Here is a 25587-nt window from a genome sequence, read left to right as displayed (position 1 = left end):
CATTGGCTGAGAAAGTGTTGAGGATGTGATTTAGTTCAGTGTTAAGGGCTATGTCATTAGAACGATTAGTTTAGCCCTGTTGTATAGTGTTTTTACCACTCCATATTGTTGTGAGGGGGGGGGGGAATTGTTGGTGGATGTGTCTGCCTGTATGGGTGGGTTTTCTGTAAACTGAGAAAACCAAAGTTCCATCAGGCTGGCGGGTGACTAGTGTGTCTAGGAAAGGGAGGCAGTTGTTTTCCTCTTTTTCCAGGGTGAACTTGATTCTGGCGTGTTGGTTGTTTAAGTGTGTAAGGAAGGAGAGGAGTGTTTCAGAGCCATGTGGCCAAATAGCGAACACATCATCAACGTAGCGAAGCCATATGGTTGGTTTTTGTGGGGCAGAGGATAAGGCTTTTTCCTCAAAGGTCTCCATAAAGAAATTGGCCAAGGGTGGTGAGAGTGGTGAGCCCATGGCTGTCCCCTCTATTTGTTTGTAGAATAGACCTATCTGGTGTATACCAGGTCCCTTGCAGTTGTAAACTGTCGTACTCTGGCCAAACAGGCAGGACAGCGAATTTCCGAAGAATTTCTGAACACAAGGACTACATCCGGTTTTACAAGTATAGCCATTCTGGTCTTGCAGACCATGCTCTGGATACTCGCCACAGAATACAGTGGAAGAAAGCAACAATAATACACTGGAGCAAATATAAATTCGAAAGATTATTTATGGAATCAGCCTCTGCCTTAAGAAACTTTCCAAACCTCAACAAATTTGGTTGTATGCGACTGCCCCAAATTTGGGAGGCATACATCAGCAGACCTTCAGCCCAACGGCCAAGAACGCCTACTTAGCCCTCCAGAGGGCACCATCAGGACTTCTAGGAGAACAATAGCTTCAAATCTTCATTCTCAGTTACTGTATTGTTATTGCCTTGTGTGCACCTGCCTTTTTGTAAGTTCCTTTAGAAAATGGCAATGTGACATTGCCGAAATATCGGAAATATCTATTAAAATATAATTTAATTTATATTCGGATCTACGTTGTTTCAATTCCCTAAGTTATTTAGAAATTATATACTTGGTTTAATCCTTTATCCAAGTGTAAGCAAACAAAGTTTGCTAAGACTTCATATATAGAAGCTAATGACTTTACATCACTTGCCTTAGTATCCCATAATGCAAAACACATATCCTTACGGACATGTATAATGCTATGCATTATGGGAAGGGTTACTACCCAGACCGGTTTTGACCTTTATTGAGGTATCCTGAAAATATTTCAGGTGCAAACCTTGTTCGCTTACACGTGAATAAAGGATTAAACCAAGTATATAATTTCTTGGTATCTTTAATTTATAGCATAACCAAGTGGAAAAACTTCTTCCAACATGGTTAGTGTTGGAATTGCATATTCAGCAGTCCAGACTGTCCAAGAATGATGATATTTAATATAAGATTTGTGTTCTTCTAGATGAATAAAGGCAGATTTTCCAGTTTATCCAAAATAAGATAAGTCACAAGAGCAAGGAATCTGGTAGATGCATGAAAAATCTAGAGGGGGAAGCCTGTCCTTAGACAAAGCGAGAAAAATGGAGATTTTTCTAATGGGGTGAAAAGTAACAAAAATACCTGATGGTTTTAAAATTTTTGCTATGTGTTCAGAAATGCCTTGCACATAAGGGATAGGAATAAGAGTCATTTCCTCAGGACTGGAAGAAGTACCATAACTATTAGATGCTTTTTTTTTTTTTGATGAACAAATCCTTCAACTCATCTGATAAAAAAAAAAGCTGGTTAATATTATTATGTGACACCTCCAAGGTGTCCAAGGACTCATCATGGGAGGGCATTCTACTCCACTCCGCAACAAATACTTCACTGTCTCCATTATACGTTGTAATTCTTTCTGTAAAAGTTTGTGAGAAGAACAAGAATGAGTATGATCAGGAATCTGGTCATCTTCCCCTTAATGGCCTATCATTGTTAAATGACTGGGCTTTACATCAGACCCAGTTAATGCTATTATAGATTAGTATTCCTATCTATCTTGGATATTTGTATAGCGAGAATGTTCCCAAACTGATTAGGGACACTAACATTATAAAAGACATGAGAAAGTAATAGTAAATCATACATTGAAAATTCACAACAATATCTTATAAGCCAGTTATATTACTAATTGAATGCTGTAATGGTGTGCATACATACCTTGGTCTTCAGGTTCAGAGTCTGAGCTTTCATCTTCAATAATATTCTCTTCTTCATTCATCTAAAGCAAAGCAATCATTTTAGATGACTTTAGGTCATTTAGATGAAAAATAATGGAAAAACTAAATTAATCTAAAACTAAAGTGATGATTATCACTATTCATTAAACATTTTTACCAAAACCATTTTATCACTGCTGGTTCAACTGAAAGAATGGAATTTATTCATACATCTAGTGTATATTTTAAAAAAGGTTTATGTTTGTGCTATAAAAAAGAATAAAAACTTATTTGGGAAAAGTGGAAGAAGAAGGAAAAATTTATAGAAAAAACAAGTTTTCAGAAACACTTATAATAAACAATACTATTTTATTTACAAATATTTTGGCTTGAAACTAAGAAACCATCTTCTGTGTAGAAATGGTTGTACAATGTGGAATGCTAACAATGGATTACTTCAAATTGAAATCAATCACATGTGCATATGATATGACTACATCTAGAAATGAATATACTTAAAAATAAATAAATAAACTAGCGATGACTAAGGAGAATGAGACATTAAATATTTTTGATAAACACATACATTCATTTCAATTTATGTTTGGGTGGCATACTAAGGCTTTAACACTTTTCTTAAATACATATTTATATCTAAAGCAACATTGAGGACATAATCAGGTTCATGACCAGAAGACTCTATATTCAGTATCTACACAGTATTGTGCTGGCTGGACATCTCAGGATTATTATAACTGAAATAAAAGTGATACTTCTGTATTCATTTTATTCAAATGAAAGAAGATTGAACAAAATGAATACAGAAGTATCACTTCTATATTCATTTTCAATCACATGGAACTTGGTAAATGCCTGGAAGGGTAAGAGAAAGCTGTCAACCCTTAGAGGAAAATAGCCAAGATGAGAGTTTATTAATTGAAAAGAACATTAGTATCAAGTTATATTTATTTAAGATTATTGAAATAGATTCAGCAATGCTGAAGATGTATGGAATCTGAACTCCTCATGCAACAATTTCTTGGCTTTGAGAGTTAGTATATAGGAATCAAGATCTATATTACAAGGGTGGTCTGAAATGTTCTCGGACTAACAATGAAACAATGAATTTATAATTTCAAAATTATTATTTTTCAACATAATCTCCCTTAAGACTAATACATTTATTTCAGCAATGCTCCAGTGCCATTATCCCATCTCTGTAGTGGTTCTCAGTAAGATCTGCAAAATACTCCTCTACAGCTGCAATCACCTCTTGATTCGAAGAAAAATGCTGACCAGCGAGGAAGAGTTTTAATTTTGGGAAGAGATAGAAGTCAGAGTGAGTCAAATCTGGGGAATAGGGTGGATGTTCCAACAATTCATAGTGCAGATCCCTTAATTTTCCCATTGTCAAAACACCTTGGTGGGCAGGTGCATTGTTCTGATGAAGGATGATTTTTTTATTCTGCAAACGGGTCTTTTCTCATGAATTGAATTTTTTGTCTAATCTGGTTAAAAGATCAGAATAATATTCCCCAGTTATTGCTGTACCCTTTTCAAGATGATTAATAAACAAGCCTTTAGCATCCCAAACACCTATGCCATGACCTTTCCTGCTGATGTAACCAACTTTGTCTTCTTTGGTTGGTGCTGAACAACTGCTTCTGTCCACTGTTCTGAGTTCTGACTGCTGTTTGGATTCTGGTGCATAATGGTGAATCCAAGTCACATCCATAGTAATAAATCAATGCACAAAATCAGTTTTATTCTTGTTAAAATGCTCCAAGCACTGTTCAGAGATTTTCATGCAAGTGCATTTTTGATCTGCTGTGAGCCAGTGTGGCACCCATCTTGCGCAAAGCTTTTTCATTTGCAATTCTTCATGCAAAATATATCCTATATGTTCTTTTGAAATGCCTATAGTCTCAGCAATTTCATGTAATTTGACTCGCTGGTCATCCAATATCTTATCATGCACTTCATTAATAATTTCTGGTGTTGTTACACTTTTTGTACATCCTTCGCATGGATCATCTTCAAGGCTGGTAAGGTCACATTTAAACTCAGCAGCCCATTTCTTAATTGTCGAAAACAAAGCAGAAGAGTGCCCATAAACTTTTATGAACTTCAAATGAATTTTTTTTGGCATTAAACCTTCTTTTACAAAGAATTTTTATAATCGCACGATATTCAATTTTATCCATTTCAAGGGAAACACACAACACTTTCGCTTCAGACAACTATATAAAACAAACTACTTGATAGAATGACTTGCAATTTCACACGAATGCTTATGACAGATGTTCCAACTTAGAAAAAAAAAATCTTGCCAATAGTGTTGCCATCTATGGTGGAGGGCGAGAACTTTTCAGACCACCTTCATATGTATTACCATTTCTGAGTATATTCTGGGTGTTTCATGTTTTAGTTGGATGTCTTGAGGGTTGGAACAAGCAACATGTGCACATCACAGTTTAGTAGTTTCTTTATAGTGATATGCTTCTGGGAAGGTTTGATTAAATGACTGGTTTGGGGTTTTTTGGAGCAAAGACAGCAAACCTTTCCCTCATACTGTGCCACTGGCTACAGCAGTACACAGTGTTGGTAGGTAAAAAAGTTAAATAAATAGTTACAAGAAGATAAAATACTGAATAGCATAAAATATATGTACAAAACCATTCAAACATAAATTATTAAATAAAATGTATGTACAAAGTTTAGTATTTACAATGCAGCATCTACATATATATAAATCCACAATCAAATGTCTTTAAACAAATTAACATTTTTCTAAATATCTAAAAGCACTGTGCAATCAGTCTGAATCTGATAACATCTGGCTGAATGTATAGGGTTCGGCCAGATAAGTAAAAATGTAATTTCTCTCATGTGAAGCATTTGCATTCCACCAGAACATGACTAATGGTAAGATGTGCATTTCCCACACTAGGTAGGTCATCAGCCCTCAGTACATAAGAATGTGTAAGATGACTGTGACCTATGCAAAGCCTGGCAAGAACAACTTCCTCTCTTCTGTACCTAAATTGACCAGACTGCCAGTGCTTAATGTCAGGCTTACTCCCATGTAATCTGTTCATCAGTGCTTCCTGCCATGAGTATTGCCATTGCACAATTAACTTTGATTTTATACCCTGTTTGTAGTCAGTATAAGAAACCGTCATAGGTTGAGAAAGTATGAGCTGACCTAGCAGTTGTATATGCAATGTCATTTCCCTTAATTGAAATGTGGCTGAGAATCCAACACAAGCAAATGTTGAAATTAAGAGGTTTTATTTTATACAAGAGTTGAAGCACTTCACCAAGCACTGGATGTGGATTATACTCCAGAAAAGACAGACACTATAAAGAACTCAGAATCTGTATAAATTATATACTTCTAGTAGGAGTTTTCTTTAATATGCACAAGTGTAAGCTGAATGGCATGCAATTCTGCTATAATTACTGCAACTGGGTGGGCTCTGGTTAGAGATTGTAATATTAGGGAACACGGCAGCACAGCCAACAGAGATCTCTGATCCTTGAACCATCAGTATAGATGGTTCAAGCTAAGTTGTTTAGTTTTAAAAAAATAGAAATATTAGTTAAAAATTGTGTTAGAATTAAATTATGTTGTGGTGTTAATTAGATTTAAGTTAAGTATTATTTTCAATATAGTCTTTCTGCACAATAAGTTGCATAGCATGGAACATGGCACCAATGCAAAGCACAGAACAATGCCACCCAAGGCATCATTGTTTAAAGAATTCAACTGAAGGGACTTCATAAAGTGCAATGTCTATGAGATGAATACATTACTAAAAGCAAATGGAATTTGGTTTGAAAGTGATAGTGGTGGGAATGTGTGCTGAAAATGCTATGAAAGCAAGGATCAAAAGTGCAGGTCAGGTCGCAAGATGAAGTGGTGGGTGGAACAAAGAATATGCATGAAAATGTCTATGGCAGTGTAACAGCAGATAGGATTGAAGCAGTAGTTAAAAGTGATATGATTGAGTGAGAGAGAGAGAGAAAGAGAGAGAGCAAAATTGCTGATTGAAAGAATAGTAGTTTGATGGATGTAGAGGGAGATAGCTCAGTTACATGAAGTGATACACAGGATGAAGAGCGAGTGGCAATGAATGCAGAAACATCTGGTGAGTCAGTCAGCTGATATCAGAAAGAAAAAGTGCAAGAAAAGAGAAATGAATGCTTCACTAAGAGAGAAGGAAAAAATCAAAGAGTGAATCTTGCATGGTGATTCTATCATAATATGTTTGATCAGTGAGAGATTGACAAAATCATGCTTCCTACATGCAAAAATTAATGATGTTAGTGAGGCTATTTGAGTGCAAAAGGGTAAAGTGAAAGATTTGATAGTTTTAGCTGCAACAAATGATTTGAAAAAAAAAATTATGGTATAAGGGAAGACATGAAAGAATTACTGGAGGTAGCGCAAAAGAAAAGAGCGAGAAAGTTAAGTTAGTGAGTCTGTTGCCAAGGTATGACAGAGTAGAGCTGAGAAGTAAAGCCATAATAGCAAATGACTCGATGCTGCGTCAGCTATGCAGGAGAAATAATGAGAAGTTTGTGGATATGTAGGGTGAGTTTGATGGGTGAAAGGACTTATACAAGAAAGATGGTTTGCATCTGAATGGATTTGGTGTTCAGAGTCTGGAAAAATTATTGCTGAATGAAGTGAATGTGGATGTGCAAAAGCAGGGAAACTAAAGTTTTTAGGGAGAAAGCTGTTGAATGAATATGCAGATTATCAGTGATACACCTGAGTATAAAAATGCAGATAAAATTGCGCTTCGCAACCATATGCCTGGGGAAGGAGTGTCCTAGTTCGATTCCTGTTGACGATGTGAGGAACTTAAGGATCCTCCTCAGCCATAGCTAAGTTAGTCAGTCTTGGGTGTGGAGAGTAGGGTTTTTTCCACCAGTTTATCTGAGGTTTTTCATCCCGCAAGCAGGCAAAGCGGACCCGTGAACACACAGGCTACAGTCATAGAAATACGGCAAGGAAGGCAAACGGGAAATCCACCTTGCGTCATTATCTCCCTAGTAATCAACTGCAACCCTCTCAAAGAGAGGAAGCCACAGGATCAGATCAGTACTACTGGTAACAAACCAGAATGGGATAGTCAATATAAAGCATCAGGATAGCATCTAAGAATTTGTTTATAACCAATATGATCATATTGAGGACAATTGGTGAGAGCAATCATATGGTATTGACCTGGGAGGTGGGCACTACTGTTTAATGTGTGGAATTTTCAGTTAAGAGGGAATATATGTGGAATTACAGGGCTCTTAAGCATGATAAGCTTAGGAGATTGGATCAGTGCCATGGTGTTTATAGTGCATGGGATGTGGTAAAGGAGTGTTTGAGGAAAGTAATGGCAGACTGCATACCTAGAGATCAAGAGAGTAAATCAAGTGAGAGATAAATGGATGAATATCATCATTAAGCTGGAGCTGCAAAAAAAAGAAAAAATTGTGGAGGGAATTCAAGGAGAAAGGTGACACCAGTAGACACAAGAGCAGTATAAAGCACAGGTCAGAAGGGTAACTGGTGTATTAAGAAAGGCAAAAGCAAAGTATGAAAGGAAATTAGCAGTGCAGGCCAAAGATAATCTCAAAGAGTTCTTTTGGTATGTTGCAAGTAAAAGGAAGAATGTTGATGGCAGAATAATTTTAGTGAATGCTGATGGTAGGGAGGTAAATGAATCAGTCAAAATAGTAGAATTACTAAGTGAACACTTTGCAAGAGTATATCATCCAGGTGGAGATATTGCAGTAATGACAGAGGCAAAGGCTTTTATGGGAACTGAGGTAAATGAAATGGAAGTGCATAGCACATTAAAGAACCTTAATGTGAATATAGCTATGGGATTAGATGGTACCAGCTGTAGTTCTACATGACAGTGCAAGAGGAATTGTCAGTGCCCCTTGACCCATTGTTTAATCTAAGTCTCAGCTCTGGGTTAGTCACAAGGGAGTAGAATGAGGGGGAAATAGTTCTATTGCATAAAGGAGGCTCCAGGACTGACTTAGCAATTGCACATTACTGACTGATCAGCATATCAGGAGTTGTTGTCAAGGTACTGGAGAAGTGGGTAAAGAGTAAAATACAGGAATGAATAGATGGAAATGGGACACTGTATTAGAAGGGGGGGGGGGGGCAACATGGTTTTGTGAAGGGTACATCATACCTCATCAACTTGCTCCATTTTATAATACAATAACAGCTGAGTTGGATGAAGGTAATGGGTTTACAGTGATAATGATTGATTTTGCAAAAGCCTTTGACAGGATACCACATAGAATTTTAATCAATAAACTGCAGCACATGGGGATGGATATAGGGTAAGGTAGATAAGAGGATGGTTGATGGACAGATATCATAAACTAGTTTATTCAGTAGTAGAGTCCAGAAGAAAGCCTGTGACTAGTGGAGTGCCATAGTTCTGTTTTTTGGCCACTACTGTTTAATTTGCACATTAATGATACAGGAAAGGATCTAAGAGGAATTTCAGTTGTTTGCTGATGATGAAAAATTAGGTAGAGGTTACACATTTTGGAGTGAAAAGATTACCAGCTGCATACCACATTGATGGAACTGTACTCCAGGAAATTGATGAAGCCTGAGATTTGGGAGTGTTCATGGATAGGTAATTAAAGTTTAGAGAGAACATAGCAAAAGTTGTTGAAGCAGCTCATCAGATTACTTGGTTACTGAAGATTACTTTGACCAGAAGAGACAAGCAGGTTATTATTCTCTTTACAGAACAGCTCTGGTGGTGGGAGAACTAGTGGCCATCCTTGGAAACTGAGCAAGAGTGTAGTTAGCAAAGGTGTTAGAACTAGAGTGTTTGCTTGGAGAGTGGTGAATGAGTGGAATGGGTTGCCAGAATTTGTTGTGGGTGCCATGACTTAATGAGTTCAAAGCAAAGTATGATAGATACTGTGCACATGTTGGCATGATGTTTAGAGATTCCCTCAATGAGTCTAAGGACTCCATGGAGTAGCCTGTAATAATAATTATGTACAACAAATCAGAGTGGGCTGCTCTGTGTGCACTGAACAATTGAAGGCAAACAGATGAGGGTGTATGAGACTTCTTTAGTTGAAAAAGTGAGAGGTTGCAGGATGGGATGCAAGTCTACCATTGAGAAATGCTGTTTTGTTTGATGCTGGTAATGTTGTCAGCACTCATACCAATAGCTCCCATAGCCTCTTTAACATGTGTATTAAAAGGATAGATGGCAATCTGGTGTGTGTGTGTGAGAGAGAGAGAGAGAGAGAGAGAGAGAGAGAGAGAGAGAGAGAAAGCGAGAGAGAACAAGAACACAAAATGCATGAATCAACTATAAGAGCAATTTTAAGCAAAAGCTGCTGAATACAAAGAGATAAGTAAGGCTGCTTCCAGTTCGTCATGCATGCAGATCACTCAAAATCAAAGTATTATAATCATCGAATTAGAAAGACTTCTTTCTACATGAATCAAAGATTGTAACCAAAAACAGATCTCGGTAAGCACTGACTTTATTAAATCAAAAGCATTAAGTCTCTTTGCAACCTTGAGAGAAAAGGCTATCAATGACAGAAAAGAAGAACTCCATGTTAGTGCTGAGTGGTTGGAGTGGTTTCAAAAAGAGAAAGAGTCTACATAATGTTCAAATCATAGGCGAAGCTGCAAGTGCAGATAAGGAAGGGACAGCAAATTATCCAGTGTTTTGAAGAAAATTGTAGAAGAAGAGGACTATTGTAACCAACAAATATTTAATGTCGATGAAACCGGCCTTTTTTGGAAGCGAATGCCTTCCAAGACTTTTCTGGCCAAATCAGAAATCTCAGCCTGGTTACAATTCACAAAGGATAGAATGACTCTTCTATTAGGTGGCAATGCTGAAGGTGATCTAAAGTTAAAACCCATGGTAGTTTATAGGGCACAAAATCCTAGGGCCCTCAAAGGCATTAATCAAGTTTTCCTCCCTGTTATTTGGAAGTCCAACAAGAAAGCATGGATTACTAAAGCTTTATTCGAACGATGATGCACAAGTTATTTTCATTCAACAGTTGAGAATTTTTGTAAACGAAATAATTTTGATTTTAAAGCTCTGCTTATTTTAGACAATGCACCTGATCACTCTGCTTCTCTTGATTCACTGTGTGAAAACAACATTCAAGCGATATTTTTACTGCTAAATACAACTTCTCTCATACAACTTATGGACCAGGGGATTATTGCAACCTTTAAGGCATACTACCTGAGAAGAAAACTTAAACAGGCATTAGAAGCAACATCTGGAGAGAATTCTATGACATTAGTAGAATTCTGGAATAAATGTTAAATCTGCTATTATAAATATTCAATCTTGGAATGAAGTTACTGCTAGCAAATATGCATTTGGAAACATGTTTTTCCACATTGTGCAAATGATTTTAGAACCTTTTCAAATGAAATGGATAATGTTGAGGAAATTGCCAAATTGCATTGAGAATGACAATTGATTGATAAATCAATTTTCAAAAATCAATCAATTGACAATTCGATTGATAAATCGAAAAGTTAATTAAATCTCATTTTGAGGAAATTGAGTGATTCCAACCTGCTAAATTTAGATGCACAGCGAGAAGATCCTAAAGGATATGAAGAAAATTTAACCATTGACAGTCAGCCCAAAGAGATTTCACAGAAACAAATTGAAAATATTTTTTGTACAATCCAAGTTTTTAAGCATATACTGACCCTGATGAAGAGAGAATTAGTAAAATTTGCAGATGAGTAGGAAAGACGGTAGGGCAATAGGCCATACTGTCAGTTGTATGAATAAAAAGAAACAGACTACCTGCCAAATTACATTAGCTCAATTCTTTGTTAAGAAGAAAGAAGAAGAAATTTATATTCTGAATATGCTTTATTATCTTTCAGCTTCATGGTTTTCCTTTAACTAGGCCCTGAGATATACCCTAATTTCTTTATAAATAAAAGTAAAGGTTGAAAAAGAAATTTGGGGAACGAATTATACTTTTTCCCGTAGGTTATTATATTTTATTAGTGTTTTTTTGATTAATATGCCCATTTTAAAGAACGCATTAGGTACATTAATCGAGGGATTGCTGTATATTGTGAAATCACCAACATAAAGAAAACTGCATATTGTGGGAAGATGTTCAGTAATTGAATTCACTTTAATAGCAAAGAGGGTCACACTTAAGACAGAGCCTTGAGGAATCCCCTCTTGCTGATGATATGGTCAAGATAACATGCTACCCACCCAGACTTGGAACACACAGCTGGAGAGAAAGTTCTTAATAAAAACAGGAAGGTATAACCCACCCCCCCTCTCAGACCAAGATTAAACAAGTCCTTTAATATGACATATCTCCAACCTTTGTCATGGGCTTCTATGTTGAACAACAGTGAAACCACATTTTCTTGTTTCAGGAAAACGTATCTCTTATACATGTTTCTAAATGGTCCAAGGTTGACCAGTGTTAGATCCTTTACAAGCAAATTCTTCATTCAGGATTTAACATACTAAATATAACTAATTAAGGAGATACCTGCACATCAGCACATAATTATGAAAATTTCCTTGTGTCATGTGATAATATGTATTCTATATGTGCTATATACTGAAGTTTATTCCTGTATAACTGAACTCTGAAGTAGAAAATTTTGTGTTAGAATAGTGAGAATTGTGTAAGGAAATTGTTAAGTTATTTATCTGTATGAGTCAAGCGTAGCCGGAGGCTGTAAATACGCGGAAAGTGACATCAGAATGACTACCTGGAATATGGTAACCTAACAGATTAGGGAGAGTGTGGGATCACCCAAAGGGCATGAACTGTGAGGTTCGTGTGGTAAAAGACACATCGAATAGAGGGCACACAAAAGGGTGAATAAAGGATGATGCTCGCGATATTACAGGGGCTTTTTTCATTCTTGGGTTCCTGGATTCCAGTCTTGGGAGGTTTTTCCAGTGATTCGTGAGAGAGCGATGGGTTGATTAAAACGATGTCGAAAGACGAGGCCTATTCCTGAGAATGCTTGAGGATTTCCAAGCAAAGCTGATCAAGATAAGACGGCCTATGCAGAATCAAGCCTTCGAAAAAAAGTCCCATCGAAGAGAACGGAGGAAGTTTCCTGAGAAGCGGTAGAAAACACGCCAAAGTTCGGAAGTGATTCAGGGACAGCGTAGTGAATTGCCAGGCACAGAGACAGCCGTCAACTATACAGGAAGGTAACCCAGATCTACATGTGATAGCGTCATGACAATCAGAAAGGATCCGTAGAGAAATTCATTCTATGTTAAGATCGCTTCGAAGAAAGAGAATTTTGTGTATACTGTAAGCTAAGGACATTTTTCTAGAGAACTTTTAAGTGAGAATTTGATTGAATTAGTTTAACCCTGTGGAACAAAAAAGAATTGTTGGTAGGCAGTATTTTGATTGAGAATGACTATGCTTGACTAATGAAATTTAGAATTAAGATAGCTAATAACTTGTAAAAGGAATTATAACCTAGTAGTATTATACTTACACTTAATCTTATCTTTTTGTAATTGAAGGATTTAGCTTACTCAACTTCATTGATGTGATTTAGTATGAACCTTGACTTAGTGTGAGTTGTTCTATTGAATATTTCAATTTTCTTAACTGTAAAATGTTTTGTGCTTTTCCAATAAATATGTTTTTGTACCTTATACCTGAGTTTATGCCTGATTATGAATTCAAACCACCACTTATGAAATAGAATCTTTTTGGCAGGAAGGAATTTAGATATTGTAGTTTAAGTGAGATTCAGGTCACTACTGCTAACTGAATCTGCTCAGCGCTAGCGTAAGATTAATTATTGTGTGTATCACTTTTGAATTTAGAATTGGTTCCCTGAACAAGAGTCTTTTCTGTTATAGGATATTGGCTGGCACAGCATAAAAAATAAATTTTGCCAGTATCAGAAAAGGAAATAGTACTGAATTAATATTTAAGAAGCACAACAGTAGATTAGATAGCGGGCTAATTAGAGACAGAATAAAGTAAAATACAGAGAAAGCAAAGACATAACACCAGTGTCTACAAAAGACACACTGTGTGTTGGAAAGAAGTTTGTTGCTTTCTAAGTACCACAGAAGCCTTGCATTTATAATTTTTTCCCAAAAACCTTACAAAGACAGCTAGTCAGAGCAATGGGACAATACTTGTCCTGGGTTGGATCCCTGCATGGTTTTGGGATAGCAATGACAATCAACTCATGCCAAGAGTCTGGAAACTCCTCTATAAATATTCTGTTGTATAGTAAGAGATCCACAGAAGATGATAGGAGGTATTTTATCATCTCATAATGGATGTCATCAGGGCTGACTGCATTACAGTGAGATAGCAAAAGGGCTCTTTAGAGTTCCTCTTTAACAAATGACTGACAGCATGGTTCCATGGTCTGCACAGTTATTGTACAGAAGTTCAATCACTTTTTCTCTTGTTGCTCTTTCAATATTAAAAATTCTGGAGGATATGAGATTGTTACTGAGATTCTGGAAAAGTTTTCACCCAAAGTGTCTCCAATAGCCTTGAGATCAGCAATAATTTATCCGTTATTTTCCAAGGTAGACAACTTGTGTGTTCAGTATCTACCTTTCATCTTCCAGAATTTATCCCACAGTTTTTGTGCTGGTTGTTTGATTAATCGATGATATAAGTTAAATCCAGAATTGTTTTTGATTCTGATGTCTCATGTGACATGCTTTGGCATGAGCACATTTAAATGCTATTAAGTTTGTTGTGGCAGGATATCTACAAAATATATCCCAGAGATATCGATATTTTGCAGCTGCTTTGCATCTTGGTTCTACCTAGGCTTTGGAGAGAGTGGAAATCAGGATGATGTTTTTGGAATTGCTGCAGTTGCTGCATGGACAATACAATCTGTGACATGCTTTACTAATTTGGCCTGCCAGCTTCAGTATTAAATTTTGCACAATGAGAACATGTATTCCAGTCATGGTTCCTGTGAAGACACAGTACTGATATGAGGAAAATAATCGCTTTCATTTATGTTTTCATCAACATTCCATGTGAAAAATAGCAGAGTGCATATTGTAAGATCGATTGCCAATTAAGAGTAGGTAAGCATGTGGAAGAAGGTATTTGCTTCATTATTAACAAGGGAGAGGTCATTGTTATCAAGCATTCGCTCAATGATATGACCTCATCTATTCATGTTTGCACTAACCCACAGAGTGTTATGTCCATTAAACACATTAGGAGTATGGGTTAAGGCAGTTGCATTATGAGATTATCGAATTCTGTTTCATTTAGTTCAGAACCTAGTGGCAATATTCACAGCACATTGTGATTAGATACCCCACAGATAGGCAAATCGCTACCTCTTCCAGAGCTGTATTAATCTGAGTATGGTGGAGTAGACTACTCACGAGAATAGCTACTCAACCATGAGCAGGGCCCCATCATCAGTTCTGTCCTTGTATATAAGAGTGATATTCCAGCAGGAGCTTGATATCATCAACATGCTGGCAAAACCCATGGCAGTTCCATTGTAAAAATTTTCCTATTGTTTAGGTTTTTTCATAGATTTGTATGGTTTCTTGGAGATCGAGAACTTGCCTTTATTGGGTTAATATTTCTCATTAGATTTTGGGAAGTATGACGACCAGTATCCATCTCCTTGTCTGTAAAAATATCCAATACATCATCGGATGTGTCAACATCACAGGGCAACAGTTCAAGTTGATTCAGTGAATAGCCAGCCTAGTTGGCCGAGTGGTGAGTGTATCCACTCTCCAGGCAAAAGGCTGCAGGTTCGAATCCCACCATGGACATGGATGTTTGCGATTTCTGTGAAAATACTAGTGGTGGTAGTCACAGTAGATAGTGTTGGTGTCGATGATGTGGTTTGCTGTAATTGGTGGATTGAGTGGTGGAGACTGAGAGTTGTAGAGTAAGTGCCCTCCTTCGATGAGTCTTTGGACTCCCTGGAGGTGTCACATAATAATAATAATAAAATACTGAGGTATCCATTTATTTTTCTGTGGAAGGGTCTGATGGTTTGACAATTTTTATTTCTTTATTATTTTTTTTGAGTGGGTTATCATCGAATGGAACCATGTTGTGAGAGGGCTGTGCATATGCAACTGATGTGCTCAACAGAGAAACAGTCACAATTGTAAAGTTCAGATATGGTGAAATTATCAAATGGTGGAATAGACATGCGAGTTTGAGTTGCTGTTGACATTTTCTTCACTGTTACCTTCTCGGCATAAGAGTATCTCAGAGCAAGTGTGGTGGTGATGGTGGCTAACTTTCTTCTGCCATCCTGATATGATATGTTCTATTTTCATTTTTTGTATTTATTTCTCATCTTTCCACTTCTGACATGCATGGGAGTATGCTGGGTGATCTCCCTGAGTTTACACATTTAGCTTTCTTGGCAGAGCAAGAATGGTTATCATGCACTTTAACATCATATTGGACACATATGACAGAACCACGACAGGCAGTTTGGGGATGTCTGTATTTCTGGCATTTGAAGCATCTCGGTGGATTAGAGATGTACAGTCGAACAGGAAAATTGAAATACCCTGCTTTAACAGATGCTGGAGACTTGCAGTATCAAATATATAAGGATGATGTTTCTGGTTGGAAACCAGGTGACCATCCTACGACTCATGATGCATCTCAATACCTGTTACACCCTGATCTATCAAACTCGCAACATATCTCCTAAGGAACATCTAGGAGGTCCCATTCTGAGATCATTCCTCTACAGTAATTAAGTGTTTAATGGAGTTTAAGTGTTATAGGTATTCCTATATCACTCACTGGTGCTGCTCTGAGTAGTTTTTCTGAATGTTGCTGACATGATGTTTCCATGAGGACATTGCCATAATGTAGTTTCTTTACTGTTTTGGGAGAACTTGCCAGCTCTTTTATACCCTTCTGAATAAAGAAGGTAACAATTTCCCTACTGACTTTTCATCAGGAGCCTAGATGATTAGAAAAACTGGTGCATTTATACTGGTATCACATCTTTTGTTTCTTGCTTCTGTTGTCAAAAGGTGTATCAATCGTATCAATACTTGATTGGGACTTTGTTAAGGTCCCTAAAACAACTGAAGATGAATGATTCATGCTCTAGTGGTTTTTGGTTCAGTGCCAGAGCTCCCTACGTTCTATGGAGCCGTACGTGGATGCCCACTCTCTGGCAAACAATGACTGCACTCGAGAGTGAAAGGCCTGGGGTTACCCCCCCAGACACCATATAAGCACCACAGCAAGCATTAGACCCTGTCCAAGTCTTTCTGTGGTGCTTATATGGTGTCTAGGGTCAAACGTTAACAACCTTGACCCTCGCAGGCAAGCTCACAGCCAAGTAATGCTGGCCGGGCCATCCAGGATCATCCATCCTGCTGAAGTAGATGCCAAAGTAGTGCAAGACTACCAGGATCCCCCCTTTCCAGATGTTCACGGACTGCATTGCACTCCAAACATGGTGCAAAGGCATAGGATCCAAGTGATGGTAGTCAGAAAGATAAGATACTAAAAAAAGACTCAGGAGAATTAGAGCAAAGAATATGTGAAGAAAAGCAGAGAAAAGAGAAAGAATGCAAAGGGCCAGTTTACCCTCTTTTTCAACTTCTATTTTTAACTTAAATTTATGCAAAGATGTACACTATTTAACTTTTCTATGAACACAGGGCACGTATCTGTGGAATCAGGCGAGATTACAAATATATCATCAATGTACTGTACGCCCACAGATGTGAGACCGTTCGACACTTCTGTGCATGTCAGAAGAAGGAGAATCGATTCCGATATTAGGGTAAGCAATGCATTTCGTGGGATGAATGTTTATTATTATACGTTGGAAAATTAGCTTTTCTTTTATGAAAATTCTAGTTCTTAAAGCGGTAATTATTTTGCTTGTACAACAGTTGGAAAATTTAAGTATAAAGCACGTGATTTCACGTGTCGGTAACCAATTCGTACATCCTTTATTTCTTTCTCCCCTTCAGCATGAATTGACTATTCTTGGCACATTGCCAAGCTTGATTCTCTGAAGTGAGGGAATACAATATCATGCTCACATTGATGTACTGAAGAGAATAAGATACCCTAAAACTGTTCTGGGTAAAAATGAGCTAAGACAGGAAACAGTAGACTGCCCATGTAAGTATCTTCTGTTTGTGTGGAGAGTTGATTTTTGTAACTTAAGTAGATGAAATGAATTACAAAGTCGCAGTTTCAATATATCAGGAAGAAAGAATGATCAGCTGAAGAGAAACATCCAGGGAAACACTGGCAAATAATGATTTCAAATCCTGATCATAATATCAGTAACTTGAAGAATGCTATAATTTTTGCTAGAAAATCTGATGAATTTTTGATAAACGAAGAATTTCCAATACGTGGAATAGTTAAAAATGTGGATATATGATTAGTTGGGGAGAATCTATGCAGTCCATGATGGGGCAAATAGAAATATGGATCTTGGTTATTCTGTGCCTGGCAGTGGGGGGGGGGGGGGGGGGTATTAGCAAGCAAGGTAAGTAACGAGTTTGTATGATGTAAAAAATGTAGCCAGACTGTCCAGACGGATTTGACCAGGAAAGGGCATACATAGTGTGCTGGTTAAGTAATGAGATTGATTTTTTTTTTTTTTTTTTTTTTTTTTTTTTTTTTTTTTTTTTTTACAGGACGGCCCTTTGAATAAAGTAACAAACGTGTTTACAATTTTGACGTCGTGTGATGCAGTAGTTTTCGTGTGGCAACTGTTGAAGTAAGTGTGTGAGTGGAGAATATCAGAAGTTGTGTCATGAAGCAAAGAACTGTGAATAAGGAAAAACTACTACGAAAGTAAATCAGGACCTAAAAAAAATTTTATGCTGATGACTGAGCCATGATGTACAGATATTCCATTGGTTTCCAACATTTAAAGATTAAAGAAGGGAGGGAGTCCATGGAGGATGAACCATGCTGTGGATGGCCAATTTCTTCATGGACAAATGAAAATGTGCTGAAAGCTAGAAAAACTTGCCCATTACAGACAAATACCCACTAGACTACTCGCTATACAGCACAGTGTCAGTAAGGAAACAGCCAGATTAATCATAGAAAGAGATCTGCACAAGAGGAATATCTGTTCGAGGTTTGTGAAGCAGTTTCTGGCTTCGAAGTCGATATGTGTGATTGAACATTCCCCTCCCCTATTCACCAAATTTGGCTCACACAGACTTTTTCCTCTTCCAAAGATGAAGTGGCATTGAAAGAAGAACACTTCAGCAAAATTGAGGACATCCAACGTGGTGTGACCCACACACTGAAGCAGGCTCACGTTCAGGATTTCCACCATGCCTTCAAATACTTGTACGATAGATGTTTTGTTGAACTGGAGGGAGATTACTTTTAATTTGTGTAACTGACAATTCCAAATACAGTTCTTTGTTTTGATATAATAATTATTTTCTTATTACTTAACAGGCATACTGTGTAGAAACAGAACACATTGAGGATTGGAAGTATGAACATCCATTCCTTCAATCAAAAACAATAATTGAAGAATTGGATAATCAAAATCAAAATAATAAAATAAACAAATAATAAAAATAGCATGAATATCAGGAAAAAAAAATGCAAGGAATTTATAAATTAATAAATACAACATATTTTTTAGTGGTGTGGCATCCATAAAAATTGGACAAATAAGAAAGCTACAGTGGGTGTAAGAATAATAATAAATGATTTTCAAAATTAAAAGAATGGGAATAACTCTTGGATAAGACTGGTTATAGATCTAAAAATGAACTGCTGTGTTTGTTTACAAATGCCAGAATTCCATTATTATTATCAGAAATACAGGTGACAAAATGGTTTCAGTGATTGAGTTTATTCTCCCCAAAATCATTGGAATAAGTGAAACATGGTTGAATGAAGATGATATCATAACAGGAATAGAAATGGAAGGATACAGTATTTTTTGAAATATCTTGCTTTGACAGATGTGATGAGGATAGAAAGGGCAAGAAGGATGGGGGAGTGCTATTTAGATATGTGGCAAGTAGAAGGAAGAATGATCGTGGTAAGATGTTAATGGATGTGGTAGGATGTAAGGGTGTTTCATTCTCATCAGGGTGGAATCATGAGAAATTTAAGGGTAGAGGACATAGGAGAGGATGGCTTAATTGCGAGTGAACAGGAGGTATTTGGGGAAATAAACCTGATGTCAATAAGGTGATAGGATTTTATGACATATCACCAACGTCTTAAAGGAATGTTCCAGGGAACTGGCAGTAGCACTGGCATGCTTGTTTAATAAGAATCTTACAACAGCACAAGTTCCTAGTCAGTGAAAGGAGGATAAAATTGTTCAACTACATAAAAGTGAGATAAGGCTGTAGCTTCAAACTATAGGCCAATTTGTATATCTGGAGTTGTGGTGAAGGAACTAGAGATTGGTGAGAAATAGGTTACAGAAATGGGATGCTAACAGCAGTATACTCTGTTGTTATCAGATGGGTTTGCTAAGGGGAAATCATTTTTCACTAACTTATGTACTATAACAAGGTGACAAATACCTTGGACAAGGGAGATGCATATACAGTGGTGTACTTGGATTTTGCAAAAGCTTTTGATAGACTGCCACATGACAAGCTGATAACTAAATTGAAACAGATGGGATCAGATAACAGATTTCTGAATTGGATCAGTGATTGGCTGTCAGTTAGGCATCCGAAAGTTGTATATGAGGATGCGGTATCCCAAAAGAGAAAGGTCACTAGTGGTGTACCGCAGGGGTCAGTTTCGGGACCATTGTTGTTCAATTTGTATGTTAATGATATTGGGATGGGTTTAACTAGTGATATGCAGCTGTTTGCAGACAATGCAAAATTTGGGAGAGCAATGCAGAGTCAAGCAGATGTTATGACCTTGCAGGAGGACTTGAATAGATTGCATGAATGGATTGTTAGATGGTGGAACTGTCAGTTCAATGTTGCAAAGCGTAAGGTTTTGTAATTTGGTAAGCAATGATGGGATACAGAGTATACACTTGGTGGGGAAACTTTAAAGGAGGTAGAGGAAATGAGAGATCTGAGAGCAGTGGTGGACAAGGACATGAAATTCACGGACCACATTTCAGTAATTATGAAGACACATTGGATAATGGTAATGATGCAGAGTACCCTAACATGCAGAAATAAAGAGGTTATGATGCCATAACATGTAGAAATAAAGAGGTTGTGATGCAATTGTATAAGGCTTTGATCAGGCCTCATATGGGTTATTGTGCACAGATCTGGTTGCCGGGTTTTCATGGTGACAAGGATATGTTGGAAAGGATTCAGAGAAGATTCACAAAGGTGGTCAGTGGTCTTTAGAATGTGGAGTACTAGGATAGATTGAGAGAATGCAAGTTGCAGAGCCTCATGAATAGGAAGAAGGGGGGGGGGGGAGTAGAACAAGAGGCCATCGCTGGAAACTGTATAAGGAGGGTGAGAGCAGAGGAGTAGGTTCTTTGCATGGAGAGTAGTTGGTGAGTGAAATGCATTCCCTGAGTGTGTGTGTTGTGAAACTGAACACACTGAATCAGTTTAAAGCACAGCTAGATGAGCATTGTGTGCAATAATGTGTACCTCTCATGATGAGTCTCAGACTCCATGGAGGTCAGATGTTAATAATAATACCTATCTGAAAGAATAACGAGAATTAAAATAAAATTGCAAAATAAAATTCTATATATGATCAGTGCCTATTGAAGATGGAAAACAGAAAGCTGAAATCAAAGAATTAAGTCCTTACAGAAAACTGGGAAAAAAGGGGAAAAAAAAAAAAAAAAAAAAAATATATATATACATATATATATATATATATGCATATTTGGATTTGGATTTACTAGGTTAAACGAATGTTATTTGATTTAATTTAAATGACGGAAACACCGAGAATAATTAAGAATAAGGTTTAATGGGGGACTAGTTTCGTAGGTAAACCAACTTCTTCAGGAGTCAAAGTACAAAGAATTATACACAATAATCCAACAGAAACATTACATAATAACAACAACATATCTACTAGAAACTGTAGTACAGTTTAAATTGGAGTCCACGCTACAGTTCCAGCTGTATGTTTATGCGTGCGTGTGATATCACGAGAACGCCAGCACTGGACAGCAGAGCTGTGCGAATCAGGTAAACTGTAGCTAAGGCTGCTATTCATGTGGGTTGAATCGAGGATAATTTCTTTAGACTCAAGAATATGTCTTTCAAGTTCATCATAACATTTGTGAATATTAGAAGTTTGAGACCAGTCTATTTGATGTTGGCAGCCTTCATCAGAGTTTATAGAGAAACAAGATATGGCTGGTGAGAGTGCTGGCTCGGATTCTGTTATAGGATATATCTCTTTTGTGCTCTTCAACACAGAGAAGGATAGATTTATCAGTCTGTCCGTAGTAAGATTTTCCACAATTACACATAATCTTGTATACTTGTGTGTGTGTATATACATATATATATGTAGAAAGTATTTTTACCTTGGGTATAAATATGTTAAGGATACCAAGCAATTTTAAACCTGGTTTTACTCCATTTCCCAAGTAAGCAAACAGACCAAAAGTCAAGTTTGTGCCTGCAATTGATGCAAGTCTAACTGATCCCACAGGTAGTGCAAGACCAGGGCAACTCGTGGCAAAGGTGGAACAAGCTCCGATCACTAATCTCAATATTTACCCTTAATGCCAAAACACATCTCCAAGAAGGGGATGTATGATGTTTTGTATTAAAGGCAAGGGGCCACTACCCAGACCGGTTTCGACCTTTATTGAGGCCTCATCAGTGGGAGCTAGGCTAGAAATAGAAATACTAAGATTTAGTAATACAGAGCTTGTAAGTATTTCACCAAAACAAGTTACCATAAGGTGTTTTAACCTTATTAAATAAAAATCTCTGGAGGAGATATAAATGTAGAAAGTATTTTTACCTTGGGTATAAATATGTTAAGGATACCAAGCAATTTTAAACCTGGTTTTACTCCATTTCCCAAGTAAGCAATATATATATATATATATATATATATATATATATATATATATATATATATATATATTTATGGATACATCACCACTGAAAGTGTGCTCTATGATACGCTGTGGATAAAGAGAAGCAAACTTGCAGGCCTTCGGGCATATAGACATACTTGTTGCAGATGTCTTGCCACAGTTTGTCGATCTGCGTACTATGCTTGAATGGTACGCTTGAATAACAGCAAAATGTATCAATTACATTTTGCTGTTATAACCAAAAATCTGTCTTCATGCTCCATGGTTGAGCGAGGGCAATCTCTTAGCAAATTTCTGGAACACATTCCATTGGTTTGAACCCCCCCTTCCCCCCTAGAGCCTGGATATAACACTGTGTGATACAAATACAAATATATATATATACACACACACACACACACACACACACATTAATACCCTAGTGTCCAAAACCTAAGGATGAACACTGTTTCTTAAGATTACAACTGCAAATTCAGATGAATCAGCTTGTGGTAATTTGTATAACTAATGATTTCAAGCAGAAAGCAGATACACATTCAAATTCGAATCAAGCACAAAGGGATCATGTGCTAGCAAACAACAGAATAAAAGGCAAATGGCTGCACTAAGCAAACTGTGTTTGAAGGAAGCTCTTTTCATAAAGGTTGCAAATTTGGATGTCTTGTAATGCCCCAGACATCATTGAGATGATTTCACATAGGGAAAATTGCCAGATAGTTTGGAATCTCACACAGTGTTATATCCAGGCTCTAGGGGGGAAGGGGGGGGGGGGTTCAAACCAATGGAATGTGTTCCAGAAATTTGCTAAGAGATTGCCCTCGCTCAACCATGGAGCATGAAGACAGATTTTTGGTTATAACAGCAAAATGTAATTGATACATTTTGCTGTTATTCAAGCGTACCATTCAAGCATAGTACGCAGATCGACAAACTGTGGCAAGACATCTGCAACAAGTATGTCTATATGCCCGAAGGCCTGTAAGTTTGCTTCTCTTTATCCACAGCGTATCATAGAGCACACTTTCAGTGGTGATGTATCCATAAAAATTGGATGAGACAACAATAGGCTTATGTACTCTTTATAGGTGAATCGTTCCTCCGATTGTAGACGACACTTGATCTGGAGTGAAAGTGGTAATGCTTACCACTGTGAGAACGTTCTTGAAAGGAATAGATATGGCAGTGCTGGGATCATGATGTGGGAAGGCATTATGCTTAATGGACACACCGAGCTACAAGTGCTGGAAAAAGGGACTATGACTGGTGAACGATATTGTAACAAAGTTCTTCAATGTCATGTTCAATTGTTCTGTGGTGCTGAAAATAAATTATTCATTTTTATGGATGACAATGTCATACCACACCACATCGTACATGAGCAGTAAAAATACTCCTAGAGACTGGGGATATTAATCAAATCAAGTGCCCAGCATGCTCCCCGGATCTCAACCCCCACAGAATACGTTTGGGATGCAATAGATAGACACCTTGCTGCTTTAATTCCACTCTAGAAAACAAATGATGCCTTATCTTTGTTCTGAAGGAGCAGTGGGTCAGTTTGCCAAGAACTCCTGAATAAATTGGTGCTAAGCATGGTACAACATTGTGAGAGCTGCACCATAGTTCAGAGTGGACATATTCCATACTGAATTGACTCTCCACATAGTTTTCTGTGAGCAATGTACATTAATTCCTTAACTACATCCTTATGAAATTTGCAACTTTTGCCAAAAGCAAATTGCAATTTACTTTGTATGAAATTTGCAACACATTTTTTGTGTAATGTAATTTATTAGAATGCCAGAAATAAATGTATGTCCACATTTGTCTGTAGTCATAAAACATTTTTCATATACTGGTAAAAATGTAGTTTGTCCTTAGCTTTTGGACACCAGCATAATATTGCAGAAGATCTAAATGCAAGGACTGGAAACAGTGTAATACCAGGAACATGTCAAAGATTCAATAACATAACTGAGAACTCATATGGAATAAGATTACTTCAAGTTTTGTACAGATCATGATTTTACATAAATAATACTTTCTTTCTTTCTAGATAAATCTTCTTCTTTCGCTATGCCTTATCCCATGTTAAACGGGGTCAGCGTTCCCATCTTATTCCCATTTCCTATTCCCAGAAAGAAACGATTCCCATCGTTTCTTTCTAGATAAATAATTTCTTTAAATCACATGAGTCAACACAAATTAATGTGTAGTATTAACACAGGACAAATATCTACCATAAATTATATAATAACAAACAGAACAGCAAAACCAGATGAAATATTGGATATCATAATCACTTCCAAAGTCTTCCTAACTTTCAACCTCGAAACTTCCAAAATTTCAACTCCAACAAAATAATTTAAAAAAAGGGAAAAAAACAAAATAAAGAAATACACACATGGACAAAGAAATTAGCACACCAAGGAAGCATAGGATTCATCTGAAATTTTATTGGTGTAATGATACAGGTGAGTGATGTACATGATGGCAAAAACAGAGCTGAAGGACAATTACAAAGGGATCTGTGGTACGCAATCCGGTCATCATCAATAGCATGTTGCACCGCCTCGTGCGACGTTACATGCTGCAATACAGTCTGGCATGGTGGCAAACAGACACCTGATGTTGTCCTGCGGCAAGCTGGCCCACACATGTTGGACGCTGTGCTCCAAATCCCGGATACTGTGGCACAGTGGGAGCTGGCATTTCAGCTGTTCCCAAACATGCTCAATAGGGGAAAATTCTGGGGAGTGGGCAGGCCATGGAAGTGTCTGTATACGATAGCCAGGCCTGGGCAACCCGAGCCATGTGCACATGGGCATTATCCTGCTGGCATAGAGCTCCTGGTATCCCAGCCAGGAATGGGAGAATGTGGGGCCATAGAATGTCATCCACATACCGCTGCCCTGTCAATGCGCCACGTACCACTACGAGGGGGTGATCGGCTATCGTAAACTATGGCTCCCCAGACCATAATGCCTGCAGTGCGTGAGGTGTGGCGCTCGATAGCGAGGTTGGGATTGTGTCCTTGACCAGGGATCCTCCACACCTGGACATGATGATCATCTGTCCCCAAGACGAAGTGGCACTCATCGCTGAAGACCACATGTCGTCAGTCTGTGGCGTTCCACATCGTTCTCGCCTGGCACCATTGCAAACGGAGGCGGCGATGTTGCGGTGTTAATGGGAGCACACATAAGGGGCGCTGGATCGTGGATTCACCTCCGCGAGGCATTGGGAAATGGTTCGTGGGCACACAGGAGCCCCTACATCTACCTGTATAGTGGACCGGGTCACCGTGGATCCCTCTGT

The 25587-nt window shown here is 37.7% G+C and overlaps 1 protein-coding gene across 1 annotated transcript in view; it reads right to left on the bottom strand.

Moving 5' to 3' along the window:
- Window positions 1–25587, bottom strand: part of LOC150096717 (kinesin-like protein KIF21A) — a 753433-nt gene that overhangs the window by 453133 nt on the left and 274713 nt on the right. Inside the window, exon 15 of the mRNA XM_090408696.1 lies at window positions 2194–2254. Within this exon, the coding sequence (XP_090264822.1) occupies window positions 2194–2254 (61 nt within the window). The remainder of the gene's footprint in view (window positions 1–2193; window positions 2255–25587) is intronic.

Source organism: Typopeltis vanoorti, chromosome 18 (assembly GCF_054136105.1).
Source record: "Typopeltis vanoorti isolate ZY-2024b chromosome 18, IOZ_Tvanoo_1.0, whole genome shotgun sequence".
Taxonomy (NCBI): domain Eukaryota; kingdom Metazoa; phylum Arthropoda; class Arachnida; order Uropygi; family Thelyphonidae; genus Typopeltis; species Typopeltis vanoorti.
Note: the sequence above shows the minus strand (reverse complement) of the source record. Positions and strands in the feature narration are given on the sequence as shown.